Source organism: Cnephaeus nilssonii (assembly GCF_951640355.1).
Source record: "Cnephaeus nilssonii genome assembly, chromosome: 7".
Taxonomy (NCBI): Eukaryota; Metazoa; Chordata; class Mammalia; order Chiroptera; family Vespertilionidae; genus Cnephaeus; species Cnephaeus nilssonii.
The window spans coordinates 37,866,879-37,886,859 of NC_137078.1; the positions used below are offsets into that span (position 1 = coordinate 37,866,879).

The following is a 19,981-nucleotide window of genomic DNA, read 5'->3' on the forward strand; positions in this document are numbered from 1 at the left end:
CGCTCCCAGGACCAAACTGGAATTATAATTAAAATCCAGATAAATCACCCTGAATAATCAACTGAAGACTGGCTGGAGAGAACCTTGATAACCAAGGATGGAAAGTAGAGACCATATAGAGACTGGTGGGAATTGAGGCGACGCAAAAGGGCTGGCTAGGCTCCCACAGACAGCAGCTGAATTTTCGGAGAGATATCTCAGCTGTGGGGTGTTGCCACTAAGAACTCTGGGGTCTAAACCCCAAGTTGGGCCCCCCAGCCCAGAACTGAAAAAGGTGCCCACATAACATCTGGCTGTGAAAAGCAGCAGGGTTGCTGTCAACCAGGGAGAGATGGCTGGAAATGCAGGCACTCTCTTAAAGGGCCAATGCACAAAATTTCATGTGCAGCCACTCACCTTGGCCTCTGGCAGAGGGAGAGTACAGTGGACTGGAGCTATGTGAGCAGAAGCCAGGGTTGGGGACTATGTGGTTAGAGCTCAGAAGGCAGACACATGTTTCTTGATACATTCCCTCATACTGCAGAGGACATCTTTCTCCTGTACACCTTTACCATCAAGGCAGATTTTGCCTTGGGGTAAGTGGGAGGAAAATAATTGAAAACCTCTTGCCCCACCCTGTGGAGTTTCTGAGGCCCATTAAGAGACTGAAAATAACAATCAACCTGCAGACAGAGGCAAGTCTCTGGAGGTTTTGAGTCTTTGCCCCACCCAGTTGGAAAACTTCTCACCCCTTCCTGAGATGGATAGCCTAAGGCTAATCAAGACTGAATACCAATCAGACTGCAGGCAGAGGCCTGTCTCTGGAGGCTTTGAATCTTTGCCTGATCTAATCCAGGCCTGGGGCAAGGAAAAGCAGACCTTGGTGCACATCTTGGTCCTTTCCAAAGGAACCCAGCCCCACCAGAGGAAGCCACAACCTGTGGATTGTTGATAGCTCCAAACAGGTACTCAGGGCCAGTCACAAACAGCGTCTGACATTTTCTTGCACTAGTGATTGGGAGTCATAACAGATCTACCTAATACACAGACACAAACCTAAACAGGCAGCTAAAATGGGGAGACAAAATAACAAGCCCCAAATGAGAGAACAAGAGAATTCTCCAGAAGAAGTGCTAAATGAAATAGAGATAAGAAATTTATCAGATATAGAGTTCAGAATAATGACTGCAAAGATGCTCAACAGCATGAGTACAGATATAGTAACTATGAAAAAAGACCAGTCAGAAATAAAGAATGACAGCACTAATAAAGAGCACAATGGAAGTCATAGCCACAGCGATCAGGCAAGAAGAAGAAATAATGAGAAAGTAAAACTCTCATTATTCGCAGATGACATGATACTGTACATAGAAAACACTAAAGATTCCATAAATAAATTACTAGATTTAAATAAATGAATTTGGCAATGTAGCAGGATACAAAATTAACACCCAGATGTTGATGGCTTTTTTATACACCACTAATGAATTCTCCAAAAGAGAAACTAAACAAACAATCGCATTTACCAGTGCAACAAAAAAAAATTAAGATACTTAGGAATAAACTTAACCAAGGAGATAAAAGACCTATACTCCGAAAACTACAAGATGTTGAAGAAAGAGATAGGGGAAGATATAAACAAGTGGAAGAATATATTATGTTCATGGATTGGTAGAATTAACATCATTAAAATGTTCATACTATCCAAAGCAATCTATAGATTCAATACAATCCCTATTAAAATACCAACAGCGTATTTCACAGATCTAGAAAAAACTCTCCAAAACTTATATGGAACCAAAAAAGACCCCAAATAGCTGCAGCAATCTTGAGAAAGAAGAACTAAGTTGGAGGGATTACAAAACCAGATATCAAGTTATACTACAAAGCTACCATAATCAAAACAACCTGGTACTAGCACAAGAACAGGCACATAGATCAATGGAACAGAACAGAAAACCCAGAAATCGACCCAAGCCATTATGCTCAATTAATATTTGACAAAGGAGGCAAGAACATACAATGGAGTCAAGAGTCTCTTCAATAAATGGTGTTGGGAAAACTGAACAGATACAGGCAAAAAAATGAAACTAGATCACCAACTTATACCATACACAAGAATAAACTCAAAATGGATAAAAGACTTAAATGTAAGTTGTGAAATAATAAAAATAGAAGAAACCATAGGCAGCAAAATCTCAGACATCTCTCATAGCAATATGTTTACCGATACATCTACTAGGGCAAAGGAAACTAAAGAGAAAATAAACAAATGGGACTACATTAAAATAAAAAGCTTCTTCACAGCGAAAGAAACCACCAACAAAATGAAAAGGGAGCCCACTGTAAGGAAGAACATGTCTGGCAATGATACATCTGATAAAGGGTTAATATCCAAAATATATAAGGAGCTCATACAACTTAACAAAAGGAAGATAAACAATCCAATTTAAAAATAGGCAAAGGACCTAGACACTTCTCGAAAGTCGACATATAGAAGGCCACGAGACATGAAAAAATGCTCAAGGTCACTGATCATCAGAGAGATGCAAATTAAAATGACAATGAGGTATTACTCACACCTGTCAGAATGGCTACCATCAACAAATCAACAGATGACAAATGCTGGCAAGGATGTGAAGAAAAGGGAACCCTAGTATACTACTGGTAGGAATGCAGACTGGTGCAGCTATTATGGAAACAGTATGGAGTTTCCTCAAAAAATTAAAAATAGAACTGCCATTTGACCTAGTATTCTAATTTCTAGCAATATATCCTAAGAAACCCGAAACACCAATCAGAAAGAATGTATGCACCCCTATGTTCATAGCAGCACAATTTCCAACAGCTAAGATCTGGAAACAGTCCAAGTGCCCATCAGTAGATGAGTGGATAAAAAAGCTGTGGTACATTTATACCATGGAATACTATGCAGCAGTAAAAAAGAAGGATCTCTTACCCTTTGAGATAGCATGGATGGACCTGGACAGTATTGTGCTCAGTGAAATAAGCCAGTCAGAGAAAGACAAGTATCACATGATCTCACTCATATGTGGAATCTACTGAACAAAATAAACTGATGAACAAAATAGACTCAGAGACACAGAAGCATGAAATAGACTGGAATCTCAGAGGGAAGGTAGGGGTGGGTAGGTGAGTGGGTGGAAAGAGATCAACCAAAGAACTTGTATGCATATGTATATACCCCACTGACACAGACAATAGGGTAGTGATGGCCTGGGGTGGAGAGCAGGACGAACTAGAAGGGGTTAATGGGGGAGAAAAGGAGACATATAATACTCTCAACAATAAAGATTTTAAAAAAGAAAAAAAAGTATGCAGATTTTCTTTACTTCAGGAAACACCAAAACACTTAGTATTTGATTTCTTAGTAATTACCTTGCTGTTTTGAAAAAATTTTCTTTTGTCGTTGGAGTTTTGGTCTTCTTTCAATAACTGGATTAAAAAAGGTAACCTACAGTGAAGAAAATTTAAGTTGATATGAATATAGCACTGGATTTATGGTCATGAAATTCACTACACTACTAAGTTTTGAAAACTTAAGAGAACCTTAGATATAACGTAGTCCAACCCCCCTCTGAGTAAACAAATTAGAGGATAAATTATTTGTCTTAAGATAATATACCTTTTCAGTGGCAAAGCTGAGCCAAGATTTCAAGTTGTCTTTTGTTCAGCCTAATATTCTTTCTACTTCTACATCATGCTGTCTACATATATAATTTCAATTGCAGTTATGCACATTTAATAAAATACATTTATTACCTCTGCAAACAAAGTACCCTGTGGTTCCAAATAGAGACACATGCCATGCCGTTGGTTGTCTAAAAAATCTTCTAACCTCAGAAATTTTACAGCACACAGAGATCGCCAATCACGCCAATAAACTGAAATTTCCAGTTCACGTGACTAGGATAATTAAAAAAAAAAAAAAGAAAGAAAGAAAACAGAGAAGACATCATTGGACACACACTTGAGTAAAATATCAAAAAAAGTATAAAATATAGATACAATAAACAAAAATTACACACACATGATTGCACTATTTTAAAGAGTGCTTTTCAATGTTTCTCTCTTACAGTATTTTAATAAACGTATACATTTTCATTCAAAGGAAGAAATTTATATTCTGACAGTCTCCAGCTAAGATAATATTCCTTTTATATAAAGAATATACAACTGGGAACAACTAATATAAATGAATGACTACAGAAACTCTTTCCAATCTTACAGCTTCAATCTTTCGGATTTTCCTCCTCCATCTGGCATCCCTTGCTGTGCTATTGCTAAAAGACCTCAGTGCTCGCCTCAAAGAAAATTTTCAAATCCTATTTCCTGTATCAATGCTGAGTCAGAGAAAGGTTGTGGAGAGTATTTATTCTGCACTTACAGTGTGCCACACACTGTGCCAAGCATTTAAAGAATATTAGGTCCCTTAACCTTCAAAGAATACCATCAAATAATAGGACCAATAATTGCAGGGGCCTCTTGTAGGTAGGGAGAAAAAGGGAAATTCAGACTAAGTTTTATAAAAAAAGATGTTCAATTATCACAACATAAAAAAAAAAAAGGCAATAAGTTGAATGTCCCCCAAACAGGGGCAAATATATTATAACACATCCATATGAGAGAATACTCTGTAGTCATCTATATATATAAAAGCCTAAGCAACCGGCCAACCGTTCGATTGGTAGCTATGATGCGCACTGACCACCAGGGGGCAGACGCTCAATGCACAGACATGGAAACATAGAACAGACTGATGGATCTCAGAGGGAAGGGGGGAGGGCGGGAAGAGATTAACCAAAAATCTTATATGCTACTAGAGGCCTGGTGGGATCGGGCCTAAACGGGCAGTCGGACATCCCTCTCACAATCCAGGACTGCTGGCTTCCAACTGCTTGCCTGCCTGCCTTCCTGATTGCCCCTAACCACTTCTGCCTGCCAGCCTGATCACCCCCTAACCACTCCACTGCCAGCCTGGTTGATGCTTAACTGCTCCCCTGCCAGCCTGTTTGCCCCCAACTTCCCTCCTCTGCCAGCCTGGTCACCCCTAACTGCCCTCTCCTGCAGGGTTGATCACCTCCAACTGCCCTCCCTTGCAAGCCTGGTCCCTCTCAACTGCCCTCCCTTGCAGGCCTGGTCCCTCACAACTGCCCTCCCCTGCTGGCCATCTTGTAGTGGCCATCTTGTGTCCACATGGGGGCAGGATCTTTGACCACATGGGGGCAGCTATATTGTGTGTTGCAGTGATGATCAATCTGTATATTACTCTTTTATTAGATAGGATACATCTTATGTAAGTTGTTAGTATACACAATAAAATATCTTTTGATTTTAAATAATAAGTTGATGCAAATGAATACAAAAAACACTTATAAAAAAAGAACATGAAAAACAATAATTCAAGACACAATGTGCCAGAGGGTCTCAGCACCAAACAGAAAAAGGACTGGAAAAAGATACCTATGGCAGTGAATATGTGAGCCCAGCCTCCTACCTCATTTTTTCTCTCTGACACATATTACTATGGGAGAGAAGAAGTATGAATAGAGTATAATTATTTTAAGATAAGCAACTGGTATTTAAAAGCAGTGTGTGAATGCTGTAATATTCTATTCAAATTAAAGATTTACATATTTAGAAACAGTTATTTTGGGAAATAAACAGAAGAAATAATTAAACCAGGGATTGGTAATTTAGACTGCATTGCTTTAGGTTAGAGAAGGAGAGGCCTCCTTTTCCCTACCTTCTCTATATTAGGGAGAAGGGCTTGTGATGGTTCAGGCAGATGGGAGGCATATAGATGCTGGGTATGGAATTAGTACTTGTTAAAAGTTCTTATACTTTCGCAGTGATAAATGATAACATTATACCTTTCACTAGGTGACAGATGGCCCAATCACATCATCTGTATATATATCCTAGCCACTCTGATTAAACTCATGTATTGACTCGTTTCTCTATCCTCTGTCTCTTTATTCCATGCTTCAAACTGAAGTATACTAGAAGTTCTTAGACTTGGGATGGAAGGACATATGAAAGCCTTAGGCTAGCTTTCCTGGAATTCTGCATTGAGGTTTTACATATAAAGCTCTACAAATTTTGTTACTTTACATTGTTTCCTGTGAGAATTCTTCTCTCTACAATTTAAGGGATGGTAGCTATGCTCTAGTACAGATTAAGATATTTTATGTCAGAAATCATAACACTGTTTCATGGAACCTCAATCCTACTTTAATCCCTAATATCCAATCATATCCCTATGTGATTTGGATAGGGAAAGCAGGGATACAGTATCAAAGCAAAGTAGTTTCTATATAAACTAGAGACCTGATGCACGAAGATTTGTGCAAGAATGGGACTTCCTTCCCCTGGCTGCCGGCACCGCCTTCGCTCTGGCCGGAGCCGCCTTTCTGCCTTCCCGTGCTGCCCAGAGGCCTGGAGTGGTGCGTCCCGCCCCCTAGTGCCTGTGTATGCAAATTAACCCACCATCTTTGCTGGGTTAATTTGCATACTCACTCCTGATTGGCTGGTGGGCATCACGAAGGTATGGTCAATTAGTGTAGATAGATGCTACTAACATTTATTGAATTTAAACTGCAAGTGTGACTGCTCATTTGCTAGCAATTTTCCAGAAGCAGGTCAGTTTTATAAAGCAAGGGCATGTTTGTAGGTAATGTCAAATTCTAAGAGTAACGAAGTGCTAAATGTAGTGAAATGATCAAAATAGCTGAGTAGTGTGATTTGAGCTAAGGACTGGCAAACTGTCCCAACTTAGTGTTTCATTTTGTCTTTAATGAATTTGAACACAGGACAAAAGAGAACACAGGACAAAAGAGAAAACTTGGTAGACCTATGAAATCTGTATGGTTTGTCTAAAGCCTCTGCAAGGTCAAAAAGTAAATAAAAAGAGACATTGAATCAGTCATAAGTGTATGTGAGGAAAGAGAGCAACACCTTAAAACATATGTTGTAATTACAAAAACACACAACAGTACACATTTAGCATAAAAAGAACTGAAGCACAAAGAAGGCAGGGGTTCCCAAACTCTTCCTGAGGAACTCTGGGGCAACACAGATATTTTGACTTTTCAAAAGAAACACAGTGACATCTGCAGTACATCATAAGAAATAGTCAACATTAGAACATACCACATGTCTTTTGATGACATAGTATCTTTGCTAAACTGGGTTTTCAATCATTGATTTTTAGCACATGAAAAATCAATGTGGAATAGGAGATAAGGCTGCAGTGTCCAATCTGATTCCCAGCTTTGAGAAATTATATCATATACAACTGGCAGATAAATCCCATAAGTAAAGGTTATATATAGCAATAAAAAATATTTAACGAGCACACTGAAATGATCTGATATATGTATACAGTTTAAAAGGATTCCTTTCATCTATTTAATTAACCTGTACACCTCAAATATTTTATATATATTACATGAATATGTAAATACATATATTAAGGGAGATTATGTTATATAGAAAAATTATATTTGGTGAGAACATTTAAGTTCTATTCTCTTAGAAAATTTCATTTATACAATAGTGTTATCAATTATAGTCACCATATTATACATTAAATGTTCAGAACTTATTTATTTTATAGCTGTAAGTTGTACCTTTTCACTAACCTCTCCCTACTTTCCAATCCCAGGTAAACACTTCCTGCTCTCTGTTTTTGTTTTTTAAATATGTTTTTATTAATTTTAGAGAGAGAGGAAGGGAGAGAGATCAAGAGATAGAAACATTGATGAGAAAGAAACATCGATTGGCTGTCTCCTGCACACTCCTACTGGGGATCGAGCCCACAACCTGGGCATGTGCCCTGACTAGGAATCAAACTGGTGACTTCTTTGTTCATGGGTCAACCCTCAGACACTGAACCACACTGGCCAGGCTAGATGTAGATAACTTTTTATGTATCTTTCTAGGTACTTGTGTTCTCAAATCTGAGGGTTCATGTTTGTCATCAATTCTGAAAAATTCTAGGCCATTACTGCTTTGGGCATGGACACTGCCCCATTCTCTCCATTCCCTCATTCTTAATACTACTTAGTGTATTAATCATTCTCATTCTATCCTTTATGTCTCTTAGCCTCTCTTTTCATATTTTTCGTCTCTCTCTGTGTTGTACTCAGGTAATTTCATTAGCTATATTTTCCACACCACTAACTACCTTCTGTTATTTAACCCATTCATTTGTTTTTCAATTTCATATGTTGTGTTTCCTATTTTTATACGTTTTATTTAGTTCTCCTTCCCATCCAGCTTTAACAATTTATCTATTAACTAGAGGCCCGATGCACGAAGATTCATGCAAGAATGGGCCTTCCTTCCCCTGGCTGCCGGCACTGCCTTCACTCCGGCCGGAGCCGCCTTTCTGCCTTCCCACGCTGCCCAGTGGCCCAGAGTAGCCGGGGTCGGTGCAGAATGCCTGTGTCGAAGCCATGGCGACAACGCAAGCAGCTCGGCCCGCCCCCGGCCGCTTGGCACCTGCATATGCAAATTAACCAGCCATCTTTGTTGGGTTAATTTGTATACTCACTCCTGATTTGTTTGGTGAGCGTCGCGAAGGTACAGTCAATCTGCATCTTACTCTTTTATTAGTGTAGAGGGTAAATCATGCTTCATCACCACCTTTCCTTCAATTATTCTGAAGCATATCTCTGATATCTAGAATCGCATTTGATTTATTTTTTAAACAATTCTGCCTTGTCTTCTTGGTTCATTACTCATTCTTTGCTCATGTTTTTATATTCTTCTATTATTTATTTAAATAGTTTAAACATTTATTTTACATTCTGTAACTAATAATAGCATTATCTGTTGAGATTATTTTTGATACAAGCTCATCTATGGCAGAATACTTCCCTAAACTTCTGAAATGGAATTTAATAGTTTTTATTTTATCTAAAACGGTTTTGTTTTGTTTTGAACCTATCATACTGTAAGTACGCTTATAGAAAGAACATTTCTGGCTCCTTTGTATTTCTCACAGTGCTAAATGCAGACCTTGCATATTAACCTTTTGCACTCGGATGTCGAGTGTGATGGTTATTGAATGTATCAATAATTTGAAATATAAAAAAATCCAAATAAATAAGTTTGTATGAAAAGAAACGACAGTGTTTTATTCTACTGCCGCGCTTTGTAAAATCTGGGGTATTTAAAAAATTAAATCCCGAGTAGAATAAAGGAATCGAGAAAAAAAAATAAGCGAGTGCAAAGGGTTAAAGATCATAAAGGTAAAAAAAGCTAAAATGTCTGTTTATAGCAGGCGTCCTCAAACTACAGCCACATGCAGGTGTTTTTGCCGTTTTGTTTTTTTACTTCAAAATAAGATATGTGCAGTGTGCATAGGAATTTGTTTATAGTTTTTTTTAAACTATAGTCCGGCCCTCCAACGGTTAGAGGGACAGTGAACTGGCCCCCTGTTTAAAAAGTTTGAGGACCCCTGGTCTATAGTGTGTTTTAGAGCACTGACTTTCTAATAACAGTTGAGGCATGGAGAATTAAATCAAATTCAACTGTGTGGGGGAGTGTGGGAGTAGGTAAGAAAGCAAACATGTTCAAATTACAAGTCTTCCCCCTCCTCAGATTCTAATGTGTGCCTATTTGAGAATCTATTTGGGAATCACTGTACCAATTAGAGGTGTCACTGTCCCTTGGATATGTTGAAGTGGGGGGAAAAAGTAACTGAGAAAAACTTTTAGTTTTTAAATTATTTCTACATAAAGTATTTTTATTCATACCATTAATACTTAATGAATACATATATTAAGTACTCTGATAGAGATACAAAGAAAAACAATTTATGGTCCTGTTTTCAAATAGTTCATAGTTTTGTTGGGGAGATAGAAAAGTAAATAAATTTGACAATAGAGACAAGAAGCACAATAACACAAAAGAGAGAGGTGACCATATTTGTTCCCCTAAGGGTAAGCTAGTAGAAAAAATCAGAAAAAAAATCAGAATTACTCAAATTGGGTTTGAAGAGATGAATCACAAGAGTAAAGGAGGGAGGACACAGTAATCAGAGGGAAATAATGTATAAAATTAAGCAAGCATATAGTATATTATAGAGATAGGAAATAGTTTCATGTAGTTAGAACCTAGAATATACATAGAAATGACTTGGGAAATGATAGGTAGATAGGTCATGAATGGCTTTATAACCAATGACTTTGGTTTTCAACTTGCAAATTATAGGTTGCAACTAAAAAATTTTAAATCTAGAGGAATAGAGGTCAAATCAGATCAGGTAGTATGATAGTCAAACACAGGGGCTCTACAATCACGATTGCCTGGTGCTGCACATTCAGTAAATTCCCGTAGAACAAACAGGTTCAAATTTTATCTATATACCACTTGCTAGTTTTGAGACTTTGAGCAAGTTACATATCCTTTGTGGGCCTCAGTTTGCTCATCTGTAAAATATGTATTATTATAATATCAACTAGAGGCCCAGTGCATGATTAAATCATGCACGTGTAGGGTCTCCTAGGCCTAACCTGCCATCCAGGCCATATCCACTGCCCCGCAAAGCCTAGCACGCTTCGCGGACACTGCTGGCAGCCTGCTCCCCGCTTTTGATGGCAGGGGGTCCGCTGGTGCCAGAGCGGACACACAGCTCCCCGCTTTCGCTTTCGATCGCGGGGGAGCTGGGTGTCTGTCCACTGGTGCCGGAGCGGACACCCAGCTCCCCGCTTTTGATGGTCGGTGGCAGGATGTGGGCTCGCTGCTCCAGAGGCCCCTTCTGTGCCACAGCACAGCCATGGCGCAGACGCTGAGCTCGCGCTGCTGCTGGCGACGCGAGCTCAGCGTCCCGCTGGCCCAATCGGCCACCCTGGCCACCCCGAGTCCCGCCCCCCCCGAGCCTCCTGGCCAATCATGGGCATAGCAAAGGTACGGTCAATTTGCATATTACTCTATTATTAGGTAGGATGCTCATCTGTAAAATATGTATTATTATAATATCAATACTATATTGATATTATATTGAAAAGAGTTAAGCCCAGCCACCGTGGCTCAATGGTTGAGCATTGACCTATGAACCAAGAGGTCACAGTTTGATTCCCAGTCAGGGCATATGCCCAGGTTGCGGGCTGGATCCCCAGTGTGGGGCATGCAGGAGGCAGCCGATCAATGATTGTCTCTCATCATTGATGTTTCTCTCTCTCTCTATCTCTCTGAAATCAATAAAAATATATTTAAAAAAGTTAAAACAAGCTAGCATATAGTCAATGTCCAGTAAATGTCAGCTATGATGATGTTGATGATGATATGCACTTAAGCAAATCTACCATGGCAGAAGGATAGAATGTGAACAAAGAGAAAAGTTAGCCTACTATTATGAAGAACATAGGTTTTGGCTTCATATTGGCTTGGCTTTGGTGTCAGATGCTTGTGTTGATTCCCAAAGCTTTCTAGCTGTGTGGCCTGAAAAATGTTACTTAAAGTCAGTAATCCCAAAACAGTGATAATAACTGTACACTTGTCATAAGATTACTGGGAGGATTACATGAAACATTATATGTAATGTGTCTTATTCATAAATAAAACACATTACATATATCTATTACAGAAGAAGTTTCAGTGCTAACTGGGGAGACAAAGAATCATGCCCCAAATGAAAGAAGAAGAGAAATCCTGAGAAACAGAACTAAGTGAAATGGAGGCAAGCCAGCTACCAGACGCAGAGTTCAAAACACTCATTATAATGATGCTCTAGGAACTTAGGAGAAGGATGGATGAACTCAGTGAGAACTTAAACAAAGAGATAGTAAACATAAAAAAGGCCAAAGAAACCATAAAAAAGAACCAGTAAGAAGTGAAGAATACAACATTTGAAATGAAGACTACACTAGGGGGATTCAACAGCAGGTTAGATAAAACAGAGAATAGAGTCAGTGAGTTGAAAGACAAAATAGAAAATACCCAATCAGAGCAGCAAAAAGAAAAAAGAATGTGAAAAATGAAGATAGTCTGAGGGACCACTGGGACAACATGATAACACCTGCACCATAGGGGTACAACAAGGAAAAGGAAAAAAACAAAGAATAAATAATCTATTTAAAGAAATAATGACTGAAAACATCCCCAACCTGGTAAAGAAAATAGACAAGTCCAGGAAGCACAGAGAGTCCCATAGGAGATGAACCCAAAGAGACATATCATAATTAAAATGGCAAAGGTTAAAGACAAAGAGAATCTTGCTCTGGCTGGTGTGGCTCAGTTGGTTGGAGCATCATCCATACACCAAAAGGTGGTGGGTTCGATCCATGTTGGGGCATGTGTGGAAGGCAATCAATCAATGTTTCTCTCTCTCCCTTCCTCTCTATAAAAAACAAAAATACAAAAAAACCCCACAACAAATTAAAAATACCAAACAACAAAAAGCAAACAAACAAACAAATAAAAACAATTAAAAAAAGACAGAGAGATTTTAAAAACGCAAGAGAAAAACAGTTACCTAAAAGGATGTTCCCATAAGACCATCAGCTGATTTCTCAATGGAAACTTTTCAGGCCAGAAGGGACTGGCAGGAATTATTCAAAGTGATGAAAAGCAAGAACCTACAACCAAGACTACTCTACCCAGCAAGGCTAGCATTTAAATTGAAGGTAAAATAAAGAATGCCCAGAGAAGAAAAGATAAAGGAGTTTATTACCACCAAACTAGTACTATAAGAAATGTTATAGGGTCTTATTTAAAAAGAAGAAAAAAAGGAACATAGTTATAAGAAATAAAGTGGCAATAAACACATACCTCTCAATAATCACTTTAAGTGGAAATAGCTAAAATGTACCAATCAAAAGACACAGCGTAGCTGAATCAATAAGAAAACATCACCCATATATATGCTGTCTATAAGAGACCCATCTCAGAACAAAAAGTAAAGAGACTAAAAGTAAATGGATGGAAAAAGATATTTCATGAAAATGGAAACAAAACCAAAACAAAATAGACTTTAAAAAAAGGCTATGATAAGAGTTAAAAATGGACATTATATAATGATAAAGGATCAACTGAAAAAAGGATATAACTCTTGTAAACAATCATGCACCCAATCTAAAAGCACCAAACATACAAAGCAAATCATGATGGACATAAAGGGAGAGATTAACAGCAATATAGCCACAATAGGGGACTTTTAACACCTGATTGAATCAATGAATAGACTTTTCAGATTAAAAAAAAATCAAGAAAGAAACAGTGGCCTTAAATGACACAGTAGATCAGATTAATTTAATTGATATTTTCAGAGCATTTAATCCCAAAACAGCAGAATGTACATTCTTTTCAAGTGCACAGGCACATTTTTCAGGGTAGACCATATGTTCAGATACAAAATGAGGCTCAATACATTCAAGAAGATTGAAATCATATCAAGCATCTTGTCTGGACACAATGCTCTGCAATTAGAAATCAATTACAAAATAAACAAACAAACATAAAACCCCACACAAACACATGGAGGCTAAACAATATGTTATTAAACAATGAATGGGTTAACAATGAGATCAAGAAGGAAGTAAAACATTATCTTAAAACAATTGAAAATAAACACATAAAAATGCAATCTATGGGACACAGCAAAAGCAGTCCTATGAGAAAAATTCATAGCAATATAGGCCTACCTAAAGAAGGAAAAACTCAAGTAAACAACTAACCTTACACCTAAAGGAAATAAAAAAATTTAAAAGAAACAAAACCAAAAGTGAGTGGAAGGAAATAATAAAGATCAGAGCAGAAGTAAATAAAGCTAGAAAAATACAAAAGATCAATGAAAACAAAAGCTGTTTCTTTGGAAAGATAAACAAAATAGGTAAACTATTAACCTGATTAATCAAAAGAGAGAAGTCCCAAATAAATAAAATCAGAAATGAAAAAGAATAACTGATGTCATAGAAATACAAAGAATAAGAAAATACTATAAACAACTATATGCCAACAATTGGGCAATCTGGAAGAAATGGATAAAGTCCTCGAAACAATCTTCTAAAACTGAATCAGAAAGAAACAGAAAATATGAACAATTTGATTACAACTAATGAAATCGAAGCAGTAAATAATAAATTAAAAAACTCCCAGCAAACAAAACTCCTGGACTGGATGGGTTCACAGGTGAATTTTACCAAATATTCAAAGCAAAACTAACACCTATCCTCAAAATATTCCAAAAAACACAAGAGGAGGAAAGACTCCCAAGCTCATTTTATGAGGTCAGCATTACACTGATTCCAAAATCAGATAAAGACACTACAAAGAAAAAAAATTATATACCAATATCCCTGATGAACACAGATGCAAAAATCCTCAACAAAATATTACCAAACTAAATTCAAATAATACAGTAAAAAGATTGCACATCATTATCTAGTGGGATTTATTCTTGGGGTGCAAGGTTGATACAATATCCACAAATTAATGAATGTGATACATCACATAAGCAAAATGAAGGATAAAAATACTATGATCATATCAATAGATGCAGAAAAACAGTTAACAATATCCAGCATCATTTATGATAAAAATTCTCAGCAACGTGGGAATAGAGAAAACATGCCTCAACATAATAATGGCCATATATGACAAATCCATATTCAAAGGGGAAAAACTAAAAGTATTTCCTTTAAGACCTGAAACCATAAAACTCCTAGAAGAAAACATAGGGAGTCAAATCTTAAACATTTCTTGTAGCAATATTTTTTTCTGACATATCTCCCCTGACCAGGGAAACAAAAGAAAATAATAAACAAATGGGACTACATCAAACTAAGGAGTTTTTACATAGCAAAGGAAACCATCAACAAAACAAAAAGACAACTTGCTGAATGGGAGAACAAATTCTCCAATGGCACATCAGATAAGGGGTTAATATCCAAAATTTATAAAGAACTCATACTACTCAACACCGAAAACAAAGAAACAAAACCAACCAATACACTTAAAAAATGGGCAGAGAACCTGAATAGATACTTCTCCAAAGAGAACATACAGATGGCCAACAGACAAATGAAAAGATGCTCAACATCACTAATCATCAGAAAAATGCAAATTAAAACCACAATGAGATATCACCTCATACCTATCAGAGTGGCAATCATCAATAAGTTAACAAACAAGTGTTGGCTAGGATATGGAGAGAAGGGAATCCTTGTACACTGGTCGGGGGAATGCAGACTGGTGTAACCACTATGGAAAACAGTAAGGAAGTTCCTCAAAAATTAAAAATGGAACTGCTTTATGACCCAGGAATTCCACTTCTGGGTATTTATCTGAAGAAACCCAAAACACTAATTCTAAATAATATATGCATTCCCTATGTTCATTGCAGTGTTATTTACAATAGACAAGATATGGAAGCAATCCAAGTGCCCATCAATAGAGGAATGGATAAAAAATTAGTGGGAGATATATACAATGGAATATTATTACTCAGCCATTAAAAAGAATGAAATATTCCGATTTAAAAAAAAATATTTTATTGATTTTTTAAAAAATATATTTTATTGATTTTTTACAGAGAGGAAGGGAGAGGGAGAGAGTTAGAAACATCGATGAGAGAGAAACATCAATCAGTTGCCTCCTGCACACCCCCTACTGGGGATGTACCCGCAACCAAGGTACATGCCCTTAACCAGAATTGAACCTGGGACTCTTGAGTCCGCAGGCTGACGCTCTATCCACTGAGCCAAACCGATTAGGGCGAAATATTACCATTTGTGACAGCATGAATGGACCTAGAGGGTATTATGCTCAGTGAAATCAGTCAGAGAAAGATAAAGACCATGATTTCACTTATATGTGGAATCTAAAGAACAAAATAAACAAACAAAATTGAAACAGACTCATAGATACAGAGAGTGGACTGATGTTGCCAGATAGGAAGAGTGTGTTGGGGGACTGGGTGAAAAAGGTGAAGGGATTAAGAAGTACAAATTGGTGATTATAAAACAGTTATGGCGATGTAAAGTACAGCGTAGGGAATACTGTCAATAATACTGTGATAACTAAGTATGGTGCCAGGTGGATACTGGAAATATCCAGGAAGGGGCTGGGGGGAGAAGGAACACTTTGCAAAGTTATGATTTCCAAAACCTCAGTTTCTTCTTCTTTAAAATTGTAATATGCCTGGGTGCTGTGGCTCAGTGGTTGAGCATACCCTATGAACCAGGAGGTCACAGTTCAATTCCTGGTCAGGGCACATGCCCAGGTTGAGGGCTTGATTCCCAGTAGGGGGCACGTAGCAGGCAGCCAATAAATGATTCTCTCTCATCATTGATGTTTCTATTTCTCTCTCCCTCTCCCTTCCTCTCAGAAATCAATTAAATATTTTTTAAATGGTAATAATTATACCTTACTCAAGAATCCATTGTAAAAATTAAATTAAAAAATAAATAAAATTAATTAAAGATTAATACAAGTGAAGAAATATTTTAAAAATACAACAGAATTAAAATAAGAAGAATCCAAGGGATTTGAGGTGGGGTACAAGTTACTTAAAGAGAAAAAAGGTGAAAAAAAAAGTTGCCAGTAATGGAGTAAAGATCTGAAAACTGGGACTTTTTAAGTACAGCTGAGGCTAGAAACTAAAATTTATAGTAAAAGGTGTGATTCATTTCAGCAGCATTCAGCAATTCGAAGCAGATTAGACAGATGGTAGAACTGATTTGCTGTTGGGAGTTTCCATAGCAGGTGTGGTATGAAGAGAAAATTGAAAGATGATGTAGAGGTATCAGTAAGAAAATGGTTCAGGGTAACACGGGTTTTAGAGTAAATAGAGGGAAAAAAAAATCTGGTAGGAATTGATGAGCCCTTCCTTCAGTCCCTTCCTGAAGAATCAATCAAGGAAATGGAAACATTTTATCAGACATCTAGCTTAGTGATAATGAAGTACAAGAGGCAGAGGAACAACAATAATACCATGAGTTAGCATTTACTACATAACATATGTACTACAAGGTATTAATCTAGGTGCTTTGTGTAGTTATCTCATTTAAGGAAATAAGATTTGGTAAAAGTTCAGCATACTGAATTTAAGATTTCAGAACAATTCATTGCTAAAATGTCAGGAAGTAAAAGTATACTGGGCTTGATGTGTTCAAAAAATTTGAAATAACAGTAGATTAAATAGGTGTTTAGATATACAGATTTTTTTTTAAAATCCCCCATAATGATGGCAAATGTTAGAGTGAAGAACCAAAGTCCTTAAGGAATATTGGAGAGTACCCAAATGATCTCAGGTGACAGAGATGAGAAAAAGAAAAAAAAAAAAAAAAAAGTAGACAATTATAATATACTAGAGGCCCGGTGCATGAAATTCAAACACTTGGGGGGCGGGGGGGGGGGAGGGGGGAGGGAGGGTCCCTCAGCCTGGCCTGCGCCCTTTCTCAGTCCGGGAGCCCTTGGGGGATGTCCGACTGCCGGCTTAGGCCCGCTCCCCGTGGGCTTAAGCTGGCAGTTGGACATCCTTAGTGCTGCCATGGAGGAGGGAAAGGCTCCCGCCACCGCCGCTGCACTCGCCAGCCGTGAGCCCGGCTTCTGGCTGAGTGGCGCTCGCCCTGTAGAAGCGTACTGACCACCAGGGGGCAGCTCCTGCGTTGAGCGTCTGCCCCCTGGTGGTCAGTGCACGTCATAGTGACCGGTTGTTCCACCGTTCGGTCGATTTGCATATTAGCCTTTTATTGTATAGGATAGTTTATTGTCTCAGAGGACTCATATAGCCTCAAAGGAGGATATGACGTTATTTGATAGTAGCAGAATTTAGAATCAGCAAAAGAGAGGTAAAAAGTGTAAATGTTACTATAACTCCAGTATAAGTTAAAAATCAGCATCTCATATTAAACAATATGCTCAATGTCAGACATCTCAGACATGGAGGAAATTTAAATGTCTCTGTGTTCCTATGCTATGACGTGTTCTATATTAAGATGCTTTACTCCCCATTAGAAAGATGTTGCATGCATTTTTATTCTTTTATAGGGAGGAAAGCATCTTTCTCACTGACATAGTTTATATGAGGGATCATTTTCACTTTTTGCCTAAATATCTATGTTTCTACCTCAACCTTCTTATTCATGCCCCATTGTGAGTTATCTAACAGAAGACTTTCTTCCTTTTTTTCTTGAGAAGCAAGCCATTAAATTAAAGAATACAATGTGTTCTCCTCCATGCCTTAAGTTTTACATGGGTTGGGGCCCACAATGTTGCTGCATACATCAGCTTATATTTCTATAATATAGATGAGGATATTGTCTGCGTGATTTAAAAGAGTTATAGTTTAACCTTCTTTAATCTAGTATAAATAGATAATTTCTGAAAATTTGAAACCAATAAATAGTCATAATCTCGTCTTCTATCCTACACCCCACCCTCTCACTGCTACTGTCATACCAATAAATGCAATCTTTCTACAATCTCAGTTGTCTACATCCTTCTCTCTGACCATCACCTAACATTCTGGCTCCCTCTCTAGAGTACCTCAACATCTACTGACCCTTCAGCCCCACTGTTACTTCCAATCTGGTAATCCTTTTTACTGGCTCTCACTCTCTCGATGTCCTCTCTTCCTCCTTTTTCTATTTATTAGTGAACATTCTCTATTATTCCGCTTTTAACAGCACGGATTCCTGATAAAATTTTCTAAGTTTCAGTTCTAAGGACAGGGCCCATCCCTGTTTCTAACAGTAATAAAGATCATTCTCTTTTACAGTAGTAAGGTTAATCAAAATAAAATGTGAAAGGGAAAAGATTAGACATATGGGTTTAGTGTACCCTCTTATCTTTTATTTCAAACTCTCAAGGGAGAATTAAACTTTTTATAACAGGAGAGCTAGGGGAATTCAGGAAAAGTGAGAAATTACATAGCTATTGTGCTTCTAATAAACATTAATAAAGACCAAATTTTATAAGAAAACATAAATAAGGTAACCTGATAAGGACAGAAAGAACAGAGAACTAACAGTCAGTAAACTTCATTAAGAATCCTAGATTATACCTTAGGCCAGTGATTTTCAACCTTTTTCATGTCATGTGGAACACACAAACTAATTACAAAAATTCTGTGGCACACCAAAAAAATATATATATATTTTTTGCCAATCTGACACAAGAAATAGGTATAATTTTGATTCATTCACACAAGATGGCTTTGGTTGAGTTGGCTGTTCACATTTTTCCATTTGATAATCTAAGGGAAAAGAGGTCAGCGCCCCGGACTAACTAGTCAGGTATTGCATGTTTTAAAAATTCTTGTGGCACACCAGTGTGCTGAGGCACACTGGTTGAAAATTGCTGCCTGAGGCTAATTATTTAACCCTTAGGACATAATTTCCTTATTAATTTGTAAAACGAGGGGGCTGGATTCTATCAGCAATTCTCAAACTCCCTGTCCCCCCGGAGTGGCAAATTCCAAATGACATTTTATCCAGAATCTCAATTTAAAAAATCTCCATGCTGTCTTCTGAGAGAATTCTGAACCCTGAACTCCCAGGAACATACTTTAAACTTTTCTAGATCATTTGATATCTGTATCATTTGTAGAATATCTTGGGACTCTAAAAAGACCTATGAATCTTTGTATCTTGAAAAGGCCAGAATCAGTATGGACAGCTTAGTTCCCAGAATGCCTTAGAAAAAAAACTTGACATTTGAGGCAAAATGCTGAGCATGAACATGTCAGACAATTTAAAATAACATTTTCTATAAATATATCTGTGAATATTTTCTATAAATAAATATGTATAAATGTAAGAGATAAAATAAAAGAGTTAAAAGCACACGAGAAAGTAAAGTGTACCTTGTAAACAGAAGGAGTTAGCACAATAAGGAATGTGGTTTCTGCCAAAGAAGTTTACATCAAATTAGAGACAAGTAACATGCATATCAGGAACCTAAAAGGTCTAGTTGGTCTGAGGGATGAATAGCTTTACTTAGCCATGCAGTGTTTTCAAAATTTCAAAGG

General features: G+C 37.5%; 1 protein-coding gene across 1 annotated transcript in view; it reads right to left on the reverse strand.

Annotated features, from left to right (window-relative positions):
- PKN2 (protein kinase N2) overlaps positions 1 to 19,981 on the reverse strand; it is a 142,098-nt gene that overhangs the window by 23,127 nt on the left and 98,990 nt on the right. Inside the window, exons 9-10 of the mRNA XM_079777089.1 lie at positions 3,763 to 3,906; positions 3,379 to 3,454 (exon numbers count right to left, since the gene is read on the reverse strand). Of these exons, the coding sequence (XP_079633215.1) occupies positions 3,379 to 3,454; positions 3,763 to 3,906 (220 nt within the window). The remainder of the gene's footprint in view (positions 1 to 3,378; positions 3,455 to 3,762; positions 3,907 to 19,981) is intronic.